Here is a 15,937-nt window from a genome sequence, read left to right on the forward strand (position 1 = left end):
GCTTCCACTGAGAATCTCTGCTATTTTTTGTTCCTTTTTTTTTTTCTTCTCAGAAAGGAAAAAAAAATATTGTTATAGGAGAAGAGTATCATGGCCAAAGAGACCCTCTTGGACACTGTTTAATGAAGTGAAAGTTGCTCAGTCATGTCCGACTCTTTGCGACCCCGTGGGCTGTAGCCTGCTAAGCTCCTCTGTCCATGGGATTCTCCAGGCAAGAATACCGGAGTGGGTTGCCATTCACTTCTCCAGGGGATCTTCCCAACCCAGGGATCAAACCCAGGTTTGATTCTCTACCCTCTGAGCCACCAGGGAAGTCCTGGACACCGTTTAGTTAGAGGAATTAGCTGGCAGTGTTGAAGGTAGAACTAGAAGTTCAGAGAAGGTAACCCTAAATGTCACATACTAACACCCTCTCGTCCTCATTATTTTTTGAGATTTTTTTATATTTTAATATTAAAAATTAGTGTCTGAATGCTGGGTTCAGAAGACAAAATTCAGTGTGTTGTGTCTGTGCTTTCTCACTTAAGGCTCTTATACTCAGAATGGTACATTTCCTGCTAATAACTCTTGAGTTAACTTGGTATTAGACATTTATCTTAGGGGCTTCCCTGGTGACTCAGACAGTTAAGAATCTGCCTGCAATGCAGGAGACCTGGGTTCAATCTCTGGGTCAGGAAGATCCCCCAGAGAAGGGAATGGCAACACTCCAGTGTTCTTGCCTGGAGAACTCCATGAACAGAAGAGTTTCCTGCTAATCACTCTCTTGAGTTAACTTGGTTTTAGACATTTATCCTAGAGTGAATATAAATGACAAATGACATTTACAATTTAAATAAAAATATTATTCTCTTGATGGGAGCATTTTTTAGTAGCATTTTATGTAGCTGTATTTATATGGTCTTCCCGTAGAATGGCAAACATCAGCAGATCTCAGGCAGACTTCAAGACGTCCGACTCAGAAAGCAAACTCAGAAGACTGAGCTGGAAGTTCTGGATAAGCAGTGTGACCTGGAAATCATGGAAATCAAGCAGCTTCAACAGGAGCTTCAGGTGAGTGCTTGGCTGCTGAATCGTCCTTCACTGTGAGCAGTTACTAATAAATAACTCTTCCTAATCTAGCGATTTTTTGCTTTTGGGGTCCTGAACCCTGTGGAGCCTCTAGTGACCTCCTTGTAAAAGGGTAGTAGACATTCACAACCTTGTGGAATATCAGGAATCTCATGGACTCCTTAAAACTCTGCCTGACACCTGGCTAAATTCTGCTTAATATTTATACATTCCCTGAGCATTTGCCACTTTGTGTTTTAAGTCTATAATAAATACATACATAAATATATATTAAACTAAGGTTATTGTGACTACTTTTAGGAAATTTTTACCTAATGTTGTTCTTTCAGAAATTGTGGTGAGAATATAATTACTAAATATGCCCTCAGGGACCTGGTAATTCTGCTGTTTATTTGTGCAGAAAAGAGACCCTGGAAGCATTTTGCATCTCGAGTCCTCTTAACCAAATGTGTTTTTCTGTAAGGACTAACAGTAATTAACATAATGTTTTTACTTTCTCACAGCAGATGTAGACAAGACGCCAAATAACATTTCCTGTCTGATTTACACCTGCTTTCCCAGATATCCCTGAGTTTTTGGCCCCTCTTTGATCTTCATCCTGGGGTATCATAGCCTGCTTCCACACGCCATTCAGAGCAGATACCAAAGGCACCTCTTAGGCTGTGCCTGTTCTCATCCTTTAGGACATGGGAAATTGTCAGGCTTCTTGACATACCCTACTAGCAAAGCTTTCTTCACCACCTTTTATTTTCAGCCAGTCTTTTGTAAATGGATTTATGTGTAAGTATTTGTATTTTAAATCATGTTTGATCCCATTCTAGTTTATAAGTTGTAAGCAATTTATATATTATTCTACATATTAATCCTATACTAAGTTTTACGAGTGATCAAATCATGTTTATACATTTTCAAAAAATTCTTAGACAACATTACAGAGTTTTAATCAGGTATTACTTTTTCTTTTTTAAGGAGTATCAAAATAAACTTATCTATTTGGTGCCAGAGAAGCAGTTATTAAGTGAAAGAATTAAAAACATGCAGCTTGGTAACACACCTGGTAAGTCGCTAAGGTTTGTTTTGCCTCTTTTATTCTTTATTCTTTTCTGAATGTGTCAGGCATACTCAGCTACTTTTAAAAAATAGCATCATTCTATTATAAATAACATTTTTTTGACTATAGTTAAACTTTTTTAAATTATGTGAAAATGATCACATGTTGGGTCATTTTTAGCAATAAAAAGTAAATGCAAATAAAGTAACAATTGTGATCTGACTTCCTGTCTCACACCATTTTTATTTATATATTTTAAATATTAATCAAATAAAATGTTAGATTACAGTTAAACAAGACCTCAGTTTGGCTTGAACACAATGCTGTCTGTGCATTTTGGCAAGATCTTCACTAATTGTAGAAAGAACTGTTTATAAGGACACTTTTCTATGAAGCCAAACCTGTTGGACTCTAGGGTAATAGTGTACAACAATGATAGGCCTAAGCAACTGGCATACCCTTCCAGGGACTTTAAATCATCTAACTTTGTGATTCATGTGAAGAATTTTTACCAACTTGGCCCTCTGACATCTGTGGAACAAAATATTCCAGTGTAATTTATAAGAATATAACATTTCTCTTGATTCAAGTCTCAACCAGAAAACTGAAAAAAAAAAAAAAAATCTCTATGTTGGATAGCATGCCAATAATAGCGTAGCAGAAGAAAGATTTATTTAAAGAAAAGTAACTGCAAATGTGTTAAAACTAGCTAAAGTATCCTAAATGTCTCCCACCGAGTGCCAGTTTTTCACTTTATGGCTCTTTATTACACTTCTGGTTGTTGAGGAGGTCCAATTAAGTAGAGTTATCCCTCTTCTTTGCCCAGGTTCTGAACAAATTAAGAAATAAGGCAAAAGAGTAAGACATGAGAGACCAAAATACCACTTCATTATTAATAAAGCTGACATTAGATAGCATGATTTATCTGTGAGCAGTACAGCTGCCCAACGTAAGACATTGGGTGCATGAACAAAATAGAATGCAGATTCCTGTGGGCAGTTCAACCTCAAGAAAGCAAGGGATAGGAAAGATATAGGGGCACATATGCCCAGGTCCTTATCTTGATCTCACCAATTATGTAAGAGTTAGAAAGAAGCTGGGACCGCTATTCTTATCAAAGTCCTCTTACATGGAAGAAGCACCAGGCATAGAAAAATCAATCTTTTGAACTACTTTTATCATGTCCCCCACCTTCCACTGACGTCTCTTCTCAGACCATCTTCCTGGAACAGGGTGCTTTCTTTTCTTGGTTATTTAAAGTGTATCAGCTCCCACCTCACCCCTCACAGGCATTCCAGAGGCAACATAAGACAGCCTTCCTGATCAGTGCAGGGTGCAAAGTATGTTGTCATCCTCACTGTCAGTATCTGAACTGTGAGTAGGATGTAGATGTGTCTTGTTAGGGACCCAGTAGAGCTCTGCTTCTGGTAGAGCATAGGTAACCATGCTATCTAACATCAGCTTTATTAATAATGAAGTGGTATTTTAGTCTCTCATGTCTTGCTCCTTTGCTTTATTTCTTAATTTGTTCAGGTTAGCTTTTATAAATTTATTAATCTTTGTTCTAGTCCAGTCCAGAATAGGAAGCTCTTATTTGGAGTTTACAAAGTACCCAGTATCCCTTAGATTCCTCACTCCATAACAGTAACCATGTAAAATTATCAGCCACGCACCAAGCACCATGCTAGACAGTTTTCATGCATTATTTCCTTTCATCTTTACAACAACCTTATGAAGTAGTAGTTGTTATTCCCATTGTTCAATTTGGAAGAACTGAGATTCAGAGAGAATAAGAAGTTACCCAAGATTGTCTCAGCTTCCCAGGTAGCACTAGTGGTAAAGAACCTGCCTGCCAGTGCAGGAGACAAAAGAGACATGGGTTCGATTCCTAGGTCAGGAGAATCCCCTGGAGGTGGGCATGACAACCCACTCCACTATTCTTGCCTGGAGAATTTCATGGACAGAGGAGGCTGGCGGGCTACGGTCCATAGGGTTTCAAAGAGTCTAACATGACTAAGCGACTTAGCATACACACAAGATCATTTAATAGTAGGTTCAAATTCTTGTGTATCTGACTCTAAAGCTCACTGCACTACAGTGTTGCCTCCTTCATTTATCCAGCACAGTGCTCGTAGATAGGATATGATCACATTTGGTATAAAAGCATCCATTATTACTGCTGCTCAGTTTGAATACTAAGAATGAATATTCTTTGACTTTTATTTCTCCCAATGCTTATCTCCCACTAGAATAGAACCCATGCTTATCTTTCACGTTTACCTACTGTTGAACAAAGAACAGGGCCTTGCATATAACAGATGTGTAATTTAATGATTAAATATTTATTGAAATACTGGAAAGCTCTTAGAATTATAAAGAATTTAGCAAGGTGCCTGGATATAAAATCAGCATATAAAAATTAGTAACTTTACTATATATCAAAAGTATTTATTCAGAAAATATGGAGGAAAGTCTCACTCACATTAGCATTCTCATTGTTAAATGAATAAGGAAAAGCACAGCCATACAGTTTTACTGATTAACATAAAAGATTCCTGGATAAGTAGCTACATATTATATTCTACTCCTGAATGAACTAGCTCAACATTTTAAAGATGTTGTTTAGTTCTCTACTAATTCATCTATATATTCAGTTTAATTCAGATTTCTTTAAATGAAACTTGGCACAATAATTCACAAATTCACCTAGAAGAGAAAATACGCAAGATGGGGTAAGACATGAAAAAGTGGGAGGACGAGACTAGCCCTATCAAATACCAAAACATAAGTTATGAAAGGTGTAATACCTAAAATAATGTATGTTTGATCAAAACTAGACAAAGCACTGGAACTAAATAGAGAATCTAGAAACATAGTATATGGGTACTGCTTTTGTCTTTCTAGTTATACCAATTTGACCAGACAATAACCATTAATTACTGGTAAGGACAAGAACTTCTGCAAAAAGTAAACTGTGTAATGTTTGTATTTCAGATTTAGGGATCAGTTTACTTCAAAAAAAATCATTAGAAAAAGAAGAATTATGCCAAAGACTTAAAGAACAATTAGATGCTCTTGAAAAAGAAACTGCATCCAAGCTTTCAGAAATGGATTCATTTAACAATGAACTGAAGGTATTTATCTTCTATTATATTCATTTTTAATTTGCTGCCTCTTTACCTTCCTTATTTTGATTTAATTGAATGAATAACTAAAGCTAATATGTTCGTTATTTACATAATTTATTTTATTAGTTGAGCTACACCAGAATTGCAAGATTGTTTTTAATGTTCTCCATATATATTATAAACTGAGTCATGTAAACATACAATTTACCATAGTTTCCAGTTTTTGATGACTGTTTTTATTGGCATCTATACATTTAAAAAATAATTACCTTTGTCAATATTAGTATTACATTAGATTTGTCAGTATGGATCTCAGCCAGAATGATCTTAAGCAAATTTGAAAATGGGAAATATGGAAAATTTTAAATAGTCCAGGTGGTAGAGGCTCTTTTAACACACTAAATTCTTTTTTTATAATTTAATTAACCTTTGTGAAATAATGCAATAACCAGTGAAATCCAAAGCATAATTTGGCACTAAAAATTTTGCATGGAAAGTAGATTCGTGACTCATTATTTGCTGCAGTGGAAGAGCAGATGTCCAAAACGTATACCATATGCTTCTCATTCTGTGCAGTACTAGTTGTATGCTGAAGCCATACCTATGAAAGAAAATATTAAAAGCCAAAAATCAGACTAATGGCACATGATTGAAATTTGGGACTAGTCTCAGTTACTCCTTTGCTAACAAAGTGTGAAGTTTTCAGAGCATAAAGTATTACAAGGTTTTTCAGGCAAATCTGTCTCTTCATTTGACTTTCATCTTGCTAACTTATTTAGAATAATGTTACACCAACCATAAAGTAAACAGTATGATCAAGAAAAGAAACCATGGTGGCTTTAGTGAAGGAGGGAAATTTGAGGTGAATAATGTTAATGACATATTCTACACCAGCATATATTCTGTAGAAAAAAAATTTAAAGAAAACCAAATAATTTGTCATTGATGGACAGACAAACCAACCAAGTTATCTTCCCTACATTATTTTTTAAAATTTGTACATAGTTTAATTGGCTTTTTATCTGCCTTATCTTACAGTGTGGGAATATGGATGACTCTGTTCTTCAGTGCCTTTTGTCTCTGCTAAGCTGTCTCAACAACCTCTTCCTCTTACTTAAGGTTATTTTCTAATATCTAGCTCTTTTTCTTTGAGTTACTTTACTGTTTCTTTTTTTAAACACTAGACTATTCTTTGCATTTATCTAAGTATCTTTGTTTGAAATAACCTATACAATATAAACATTTTTCTTTCTGCTTGCTTAAATATCCTTCTGCTGTTTCACTGCCTGTTTGAGTCTAATGCCAGGAATCAGTAAGGTTGCCCAGAGTTCTCTTGAGGAACCCACGACACTTAGAAATATTACCTGGTTCCCTGTGAGTGAGGCTAAATGATGGGATGATTATTGATTCAATTAAAAAGGAAACTAAGGGAATGTGAGACTAAATTATTTACCCGTATCACTGAAAATTACTGTTTAAAGTAAAACTTAAATACTTTCTGACATCTAGTGCAAGGTTACATCGTGTATATATCAGGCTGCTTCCCAAAACTATGATAAGAACCAATAATGTAGGTGCAGCTTTGGTTTTGTCTAGTTATCAGGTCTCATATTTATATACACTTGTACCACAGAGAAAAATGTTTAAATCATAAATAAGCAGTTCACTTTTTCATGTGTAAATAGCACAAAGAATATTTAAAATACTCAATGAATTCCTATTTAAATTTAATTTAAAGAGACTTGCTCTATATTTACCACTAGCTGAGCCTAGTAGATTTTTAAATACATTCTACTCAGTACTAAAGTGGATGACAACAGGGCACTTAAATGTACATACACAGTGAAGGCAGGAAGTAGAACTCAATTGCTACCTAAAGAAAAGTAGATGGAAAGATGATATCAGCCTTTCCTTTATGGTTATAGCATGAATGGCCAGATTATCTGACCTTAGAACGTGTGCTTCAGGTCACACAGACGTTTAAACCTGTTTCTTCATGTACACAGTGAAGTTTGACGATGGTTTGTGGACTATGCTCACACACACAAGTCTGATTCTTTGAGTTAGCATTTGATTCTCCACAGGCCAGCAGATTATTCTTGTTTCTTGTTTTACTTTCTTCCTTCCGCTTCCTGCCTTCCAACCTTTCACTGCTTGTTGATGCTTTCATCAGAGGCAATTTAGGAATCTAAAAGGGGATGAAACCTACGCTGTCAGAGTGGTCAGGAGAGTGACTGTACAGAAAGCAAGAAAAGAGGCTTTCTGCAGCCATTAGAAATGATACAGAGCAGTCAGTTAACATAGTACTGGAAAGTTTCCATTGAATTGCCAACAAGGAGACCTTTGAAGACCCTTTTGAGAGTGTCATCTCAGTTGAGTGACCACCAGAAGCTGGACTGCTGCAGATCAGGAATGAATGGGAGCCGAGGAGGGGTGGAGTGAGTGGGAAAAGCTTTAGAAGAGTGAAAAGAGAGCATGGAGAAAAAGAAAGCATTGGTTAAAAAGAGAGCATTGGGGTTTTTTGGTTTAAGAAAGACAACAAAGGATACAAAGTTTTAGTTACGCAAGATGGAAAAATTGTGAAATCCAGTGCACAGCATAGTGACTATAGTTAGTGAATTTGAACTGTACAATACAGTATTGTTAGGAGGATAGATCTTAAACATTCTCAGGAAAGAAAGAAAGAGGGAGAGAAGACAGGGAGGGAGGGAATGAGAGAGGGAGTGGTTACTATATAAAGAAATGAATTTGTTAATTAGCTTGATTAGGGTGATCATTTCACAGTGTATATGTGTATTAAAACAAGTTGTATACCTTAAATATATAGTTTTTATTTATCAATTATACTTTATAATAAAGTTGAAAAGTAAAAGAATAATTGGAGCCACGCTTGAAAGTGGTATCACCTTTTTGTGCAGCATAAGGATACATGAGGAATGGATAGTTTTTGTTAGGACAGAAGCATGAAATGGAGAAAATTGAGCTTTTTGGGTAACTAACCATATCCATCAGAGGGTCTTAATTGCCTGCTGCTGCTGCTGCTGTGTCACTTCAGTCGTGTCCGACTCTGTGCGACCCCATAGACGGCAGCCCACCAGGCTTCCCCGTCCCTTGGATTCTCCAGGCAAGAACACTGGAGTGGGGTGCCATTGGCTTCTCTGCTTAATTGCCTACTCAAGCCAAATATTTTATTGCTGAATTCCCAACACCTAGAACAGTGCATGGAACATCATGGGTGGCAGGCAGTACATACTTGCTGAATGGATGAATGGTTTTGAATGTTCTCAGTCAGAAGATAGGCAGTTATTATCTGTTATTATTTATATATTGGTAGTTATTATTGGTATAGAGTTTAGAAGAAAAAAGTAGAAAGAAATTAGTCAAAACCAGTAGGAAACCATATATCCCAGATTTTAAGAACACTTCTCGTTTCATATAATTTATTCTTTTAAGTAAAAGCTACTTTTTTAATTCAAAAAAGGAAAGAAAAGGCTTGAAGGAGATAGTAAAGAGAGAGAGAGGGAGGGAAGGAGGAGAAAAGTGAGAGATTGAGACTTTTAAAGTGGTGATAATTGATGGAATAAATTTCCAGGGAAGCAGATTAAGATATTCTTGTTCTTCAAGATAAAAAGAATACTTCCAGTATAGCATATGGGGATAAGATAGGCATGAAGTCAGTTAAATTTGTTGGTGGAGAGTAGGAAGTTGACAGTGTCAAAACTTAAAATCAGAAGCAAGTTGGATCGTTGCAAGAAATCATGAATAGTTGAGGACATGGAATAACTCAGACTAGAAGGAAATGGATCAAATGCAGGAAGGTTTAATGCTTTTGAGATGGAAAGATGAGGGAGATCCAGTCTGGCTTAATGTAGCAAGATTATTGGCTGGTAGTGAGGAGAATGAATGGAAGATTGGGAGATTTCAGGAGAGAAAAGTAGCCATGAAATAATACATCTCAGTGTGGCTAGAGAGTGCAAGTTTAGTAGAGGAAAGCAGTCCACATCCTGAGGAGCGTTGAATGCCTATTCACAGTTGGAGTTCATGAATTTAAAAAAGAAACAGCATGACTAATTGTCTTTTTTCTTTCCACCAAAGTTCAGCTGCTTGTATGTAAGCACAGAAAAGGGTAATGACATAGATTCATAGATTTAAACAGGTTTGAGGTTTTAATGGACATGGGCAGAGAGGGACGAACAAGAAAGCTACAGATCTTAACACAGTAATTATGATAAAATGAACTCTGACATATGTTCTGAACATGAAGGGATATGAAAAGAGGAACGGCTGTTGATAGAAAAAGAGAGGATGATGGGGTCAGCAGAGCAGAGGTCCCAGAGAGGTTGAAAAACTGTTGAAATGGATGTGTCAGATATAAGAAAAGCTTGAAGAATAAGTAAGAACTTATGTTTGGGAAATGGGATACTGAACAATGGTCGTTTTCTTTGAGATGATGACAAGATATAATAATGCAAGTGATAGATCAAATGGACCCCCCCCCCCAAAAAAAAGAGGTCATCATTGAGGAGATCAGCCTGAATTTAGGTTTTGATGGGGTTATCTATGTGGATGTCAAAGATTGGGAGAATAATGAAAATGAATGAGTGAGGAGCAGTGACCAGGTGATTGATAGATGACAGTAAAGAGGAAGGGGAGGGTGGAACTGCTGGATGGTATTCTGAGCCTCAGAAGCACAGAATTTGTACGAGTGAGGAGAAATAGTCATCGGAAAAGGCAATGAAGAGCAATGAGAATACTCAGGCCAGAAACCCAGTCAGTCATATTTACTATTACCTCAGGCCAGAAACCAGGTAAACTGTCCACAGCCAGGCAGTCATATTTACTAGTACCAGAATGGCCCAACTGACATTACGTGTCTCCTGATAGGATGCACTGAGAAAGACACATCACTTCTATGCTGTTTTTGCCAAAAATATTTCATCTGTGTAAATGTAAGGAAATAATTAGGCAAACCCAAACTGTGGTTTGGTCTATAAAATACTAACCCACACACTAGAAATGTGAATCTCATAAAAAAATGGAGACCTCACAACAATGAAACAAAGTATATAGTCCTTGATTGGATAGTGGATCTAAAAAAAAAGAACTTATTAAGGACAGTGTTTACATGATTGGGAACATTTTTGGAATAAGAGTTCTGTATTAAGTAATATTACTATGTCACTATTAACATTCTTTAGTTTGGTACTGACATTGACACTAGTTATGTGGAATAATGATGAAGTTCTAGGGGGTGAAAGCATCAGTGTATGAAACTTAAGTCAAATTTTTTGTAAATCTGAAAATTTTCAAAAAGAAAAATTTAGAGTTGCAAAATGTTGTCAAATGTTTATGAAAATGAAATAGTAGTTTAAGTCTGTTTTTAAGTTACAGCCAAACATTGAAAAATGAAGAGGAGATGTGGGATAGTGTCAATGAGCAGATTCCTCATATTTCATATCAGGAGTCAATAATTGTTTTCTAATTCATAAATCAAGCTGTACTAATAATAGATAAGATTATTACAGGCTTTCTCTGTGACTGGCACTGTCCTAAATGTTTTACTTATATTAATTTAGTTAATCCTTAACATTACCCCTGTAATATACCTTCTATTATTGGTTCACATTTCACATAGAAGTAAATTAAGCTGCCTAGAGTCACACAGATAGCAAAAAGAGATTCAACCCAGAGAGTCAGGATTTGACCTTAAATGGTTATATTAGGGAAAAAATGAAAATTTATTAGCTAAGTGTTCAATTTAAGAAGCTAAAAAGAGACTAGCATAATAAAGGAGGAAAAAAGTAGAAGGAAATAGTGAAGTAGAACACAGATATTTAATAGAAGGAGTTAAGAAAACCAAATTTTTACTTTTATAGATTAAAAAAATTAACAAACCTTTGGCAAGACATTTTTAAAAGGAAATAAAAGTAAAGTTAGGAGTAAAAAGGAAAAATAACTGAATACATTGCAAATAATAAGAGGGAATATTATAACAAATTTTGCATATAAATATAAAAACATAGGTGAAATGAACAAATAATTTGTTAACATTGATTCAAGAAAAAAATAGGTAGCTCTATTGTCATGAAATATTTTAATTCTGTAGTGTAAAATCTCTAAAACAGAGTCCAGACCTGGAATTTTACTGACGAAATAAATAACTCCAATTTTATACATCTGTTTCAAAATATAGAAGAGGGAGTATTCCCAACTTATCACATGAAACTATCATAAACCTCATAATTTGATAAGAATAATGTGAAAAAGGATCATTATAGATCAATTTAGCATAGAGGCAAAAATTCTAAATAATATTGAAAAGTTGAATATGAAAATTTATAAGACATACTCAGCTATGACCAAATAGGATTTATCTTATCCAGGCAAAGATGATTTGATATGTAAAAATGTTTTACTGTAATTTGCCATATAAACAGGTTAAAGGAGAAAAACAATATGCTCATCTCTCTAAATGCAGAAAAGGTATTTGATAAAATTTAGCATCTATTTATGATTAAAAAATGAAAAAGTTATTAGCATACTAGGAACAGAAGAAAACTTCCTTAACTTGAAAAGAATGATCTGTTGTTCTGTTAAGAAGGAGAACAACTCTGTTTGTAAGTGCAGATTGTTTACTTGTTTTCAGTTCATTGATAGATTATTTTTAAAATCAAAGTATAGTTAATTTACAGTGTTGTGTTAAATTCTGCTGTCCTGCAAAGTGATAGTTAACTATTAGATTTAACCAGGACCTCCTAGAAGCATGACTTAACTCAGAGGAGTGAGTCTAATGATACTTTCTAGGATCATTGTAACTCAGGTAGAGGAAATGTTTTTGGCAAGCCCCATGGTACTCTTCACATCTTACTAATATGCATAGACTATGGTTTATGTACGGTTAAGAGTGCCTGCAATGCAGGAGACCTGGTTTCTATCCCTGGATCTGGAAGATCCCCTGGAGGAGGACCTGGCAACCCACTCCAGTATTCTTGCCTGGAGGATTCCATGGACAGAGGAGCCTGCAGGCCACAGTCCCTGGGGTCACAAAGAGTCATGCACAGCTGAGTGACTTACCTTACCTTACCTATGGTTTATATATTTTCATTCACCCAGTAAATACTAACTAAATAACTGTAGTCTACCAGGCTCTGTCTTGGCTGGGATTATATATTTTTTTTTTTAATAATAATAATTGTTTTTATTTAACACAGTAAATTTAGCAATTATGAATTCATGAACAACTGACACAGTCACCCCAAGATTTATGAAGTATAAAGTGACAGATGTGAAAGGAAAAACATAATTCAACTGAGGATTTAATGACAATCAGTTTAGTTCATCTCAGTCGCTAAGTCATGTCCGACTCTTTGCGACCCCATGAATCACAGCACACCAGGCCTCCCTGTCCATCACCAACTCCTGAAGTTCACTCAAACTCATGTCTATTGAGTCGTTGATGCCATCCAGCCATCTCATCCTCTGTCGTCCTCTTTTCCTCCTGCCCCCAATCCTTCCCAGCATCAGAGTCTTTTCCAATGAGTCAACTCTTCACATGAGGTGGCCAAAGTATTGGAGTGTCAGCTTTAGCATCATTCCTTCCAAAGAACCCCCAGGACTGATCTCCTTTAGAATGGACTGGTTGGATCTCCTTGCAGTCCAAGGGACTCTCATGGGATTATCTTGATGAAAGACAGTCCTATTGTCAAGAAACTCACTCCAGTGGAGAGACAGTCATACAGTTGGAAGATGCTGCCTGTGACAGGAGAATGCACATAATGCCTTGCAGAGCGCAAAGAAGCTCGTTAATTCAGACACAGGAGGAATGGCTAATGAAGGAAGACTTGGAACAGTATTTTTCTTTTAGCCTTTATGTATTTATTTGGCTGGTCTTAGTTTTGGCATGCAGGATCTAGTTCCCTGATCAGGGATTGAACCCAGGCCCCCTGCATTGGGAGCATGGAGTCACTGGACCACCAGAGTAGTCCTTGGAACAATATTTTAAAGGACAAGTTAGAGGGCTAACCTTGCAACCATATTAAGATCAGACTTTAATTTGGCTCCTCTCCACTTTGCTTTTAAACTTACAATTCTCCTTTTTATGACTTCAGCCAGTAATATAGCTAATATTTATTAAGGACACACTTAGTGCCCTACACTATTGTAAGCATTTTATGTGTGTTAACCCATTCAGTTCTCATAGCAATGCTGTGAGGCATGTACTGTAATTAACCTCATTTTACAGATGAGGACACTGTGAGATTTCCTAAGGTTACTCAGCTAGTCACTGACAGAGCCTGATTCAGATCTTGGGGGGTCTTATTCCAGACCCATGATCCTGAAGTCCTTTCACTAAACCAGGCTACTTCTCCATAGAATGTAACCACGGTAGTCTTCTGCTTTTCAATAGAATCTAAAGAAAGGTGCAACAGAGAGAACTGAGATCTGTAAGAGGACTGAGAGCTGAGATCTGTGAAAACTTTGCTATGAATGGTGGTATTTGTATTATTATTGTCTTAAATCTTGATCTTAGACATTTTGGACATAGTCTCTGGATACCACATTTAACTCAGTTAAAAGGGTTCACCTGTAAAATATTTTTATTTCTGAAAAGAAATAAAGCTTAGGCTACTTTCCTTTGTTTGCTCGTGACTTGGAGTTTTTGTTTTCGTGTATAGATAGATGCCCCAAGACATCTTTTACCAAAAAATTCTATCCAAATGTGGTCTAAGCTCCCACCTTTGCTGTTAAGCTTCCTTTGTTTACTTTAGGTTTTTGTGGTAGTTTCTTTGTTTTTGGAGTTTTTTCCTCTTCCTTATCCCAGCCTTTTTCTACTGTCTTGTTCAGGATTCTGTGGATTCCAAGTAAAAGAAATTCAGTTCAAAATAGTTAAGCTAAAAAGAGTGGTAACTGGAAGAATACTAGGACCACTAACTGAATCAGTAGAAGGGGCAGTTCCTAGACATGGGAGTGAAGTCAGAGATTTGGTTCCCCAGCACTCCTCCTTGCTCCACCTCTCTCTCTCTAATCTTTGCTTCTCTCTTTCCTGTGTTGACTTCATTTCTACCCCTGATGGCCTCACTAGGAAATGGGGCAGCCCCAGGTTTACCTTACCCTCACTTTAATGAGTTTAGTGAGGGAAAGGCTTCTTTCTCTCCTCCTCAGTATATCTGAATCCTGGGAAGGGATTGTGGCCAGCTTGGATCACGTGCATGTCCTTTGCACCAGTCATTCTTGCCAGGGGAATGAGGTGCCGTGATTGTTCAGATCACGTGACCACACTTGGGTGGAAGTGGGAGGAGCGCTGAGTGTGTCAGACTCTTCAAAACCAAATCGAAGGGTGGTTTTCAGGGGGTAAAGCAACTTCCCCAAAGGAGGAAGAGGATGTTAGTAGAGAAGGGGAAGGAGTACTGAGTGGATAATCACAGGTTTCTGCTAAGACACTCAACTATGTTCCAGATTTTGGCACTTTTCTCTACTTTGAGGCTGAATTCTTTGAAGACAAGGACTATAGACTCAGGAGTCAGATGGTCTTGATTGGATCCCCTGTGAATCTTTATAGCATTTTTCACAGAACTAGATGCTCAATAAACATTTAATTCCTGTTTAATACTTTTCATTATTTTGACCCACTCTAGTCATGGTTTTAGGTAGACGTTATCTTTTCCATTTTAGTTATTAAATTATTTAAATTAAATATTGCATAATTTATTAAATAATTATTTCTGTGTTTATTTCAATATCTGACTGGATAAAAGTTATGGATAACTTGGTTCAACTATACATGTCAAAACTATGACTCAACAAAATTCCTCTTCAAATGTTGTAGCAAGCAAACTGTTTTCCCTGAATTTTTAATGGATTGCTTTTCTATTGAAAACAAAGTACCAAATCAAATACTTGGCTTGTAAAAGATTTTTGTTCCTTAGGAATGAATTAGTATAAAAGTAGTTGATTTTAACATAAATTTGTCCTCAGTGGCTATATACCTTCAGTACTTAATGTATTCAAGATTTTTTTTAATCATCTTTTTTAAGACTTTTAATCTTTTTTACTTTAGTTTAACTTGCTTTATGATTTTTATCTTTAAATGCAGTTGCCACATTTTTATGTAAGGCAAAAGTATTTAAATCCATGCCATATTAACTTTTTATTTTCTCCTTAGGAACTGAGAGAAAGTTACAATACACAGCAGTTAGCCATTGAACAGCTTTATAAGATCAAACGTGACAAACTGAGGGAAATTGAAAGAAAAAGATCAGAGTTAATACAGAAAAAGAAACTAGAAGATGAGGCTACAAGGTAATGTAGTTGATAAATTTATTATACTATATTGCTACTAAAATTCTAATTTTTGTTGCCCATATCTTTAGTTTGACTATGAAAAATATAAGGGGAATAAAATTATTATCCTAAGATGCTAATTAGATTATAAAGTTTAGAAGTTTAGTCCTTCTTTTGCAGACTGAGTTTACAGTAACCAATTGTAAATGTTCCCTTAGTGAAAACTACAGGCTTTGGAGTTCAACCTGGGTTATCTTGATCTACCATGAACTTGGTTAAGTCACTTTACCTTTTGGAACCTCAGTTTTTACCATCTGAAAAATAGAAACAGTAATGCATACCACATAGCTAATTCAGAATTAAATAAGATTAAAGAACCAACTATAGTGTTTAGTAGGTAATAAGCACC

General features: G+C 36.0%; 1 protein-coding gene across 9 annotated transcripts in view; it reads left to right on the plus strand.

Annotated features, from left to right (window-relative positions):
- ITSN2 (intersectin 2) overlaps positions 1-15,937 on the plus strand; it is a 128,011-nt gene that overhangs the window by 56,575 nt on the left and 55,499 nt on the right. For all 9 annotated transcript variants that reach the window (XM_044926188.2, XM_044926187.2, XM_044926191.2 and 6 more), the window contains exons 14-17: positions 910-1,050; positions 2,038-2,125; positions 5,114-5,253; positions 15,410-15,546. In XM_044926188.2, the coding sequence (XP_044782123.1) occupies positions 910-1,050; positions 2,038-2,125; positions 5,114-5,253; positions 15,410-15,546 (506 nt within the window). The remainder of the gene's footprint in view (positions 1-909; positions 1,051-2,037; positions 2,126-5,113; positions 5,254-15,409; positions 15,547-15,937) is intronic.

Source organism: Bubalus bubalis, chromosome 12 (assembly GCF_019923935.1).
Source record: "Bubalus bubalis isolate 160015118507 breed Murrah chromosome 12, NDDB_SH_1, whole genome shotgun sequence".
In the NCBI taxonomy this organism is placed as follows: domain Eukaryota; kingdom Metazoa; phylum Chordata; class Mammalia; order Artiodactyla; family Bovidae; genus Bubalus; species Bubalus bubalis.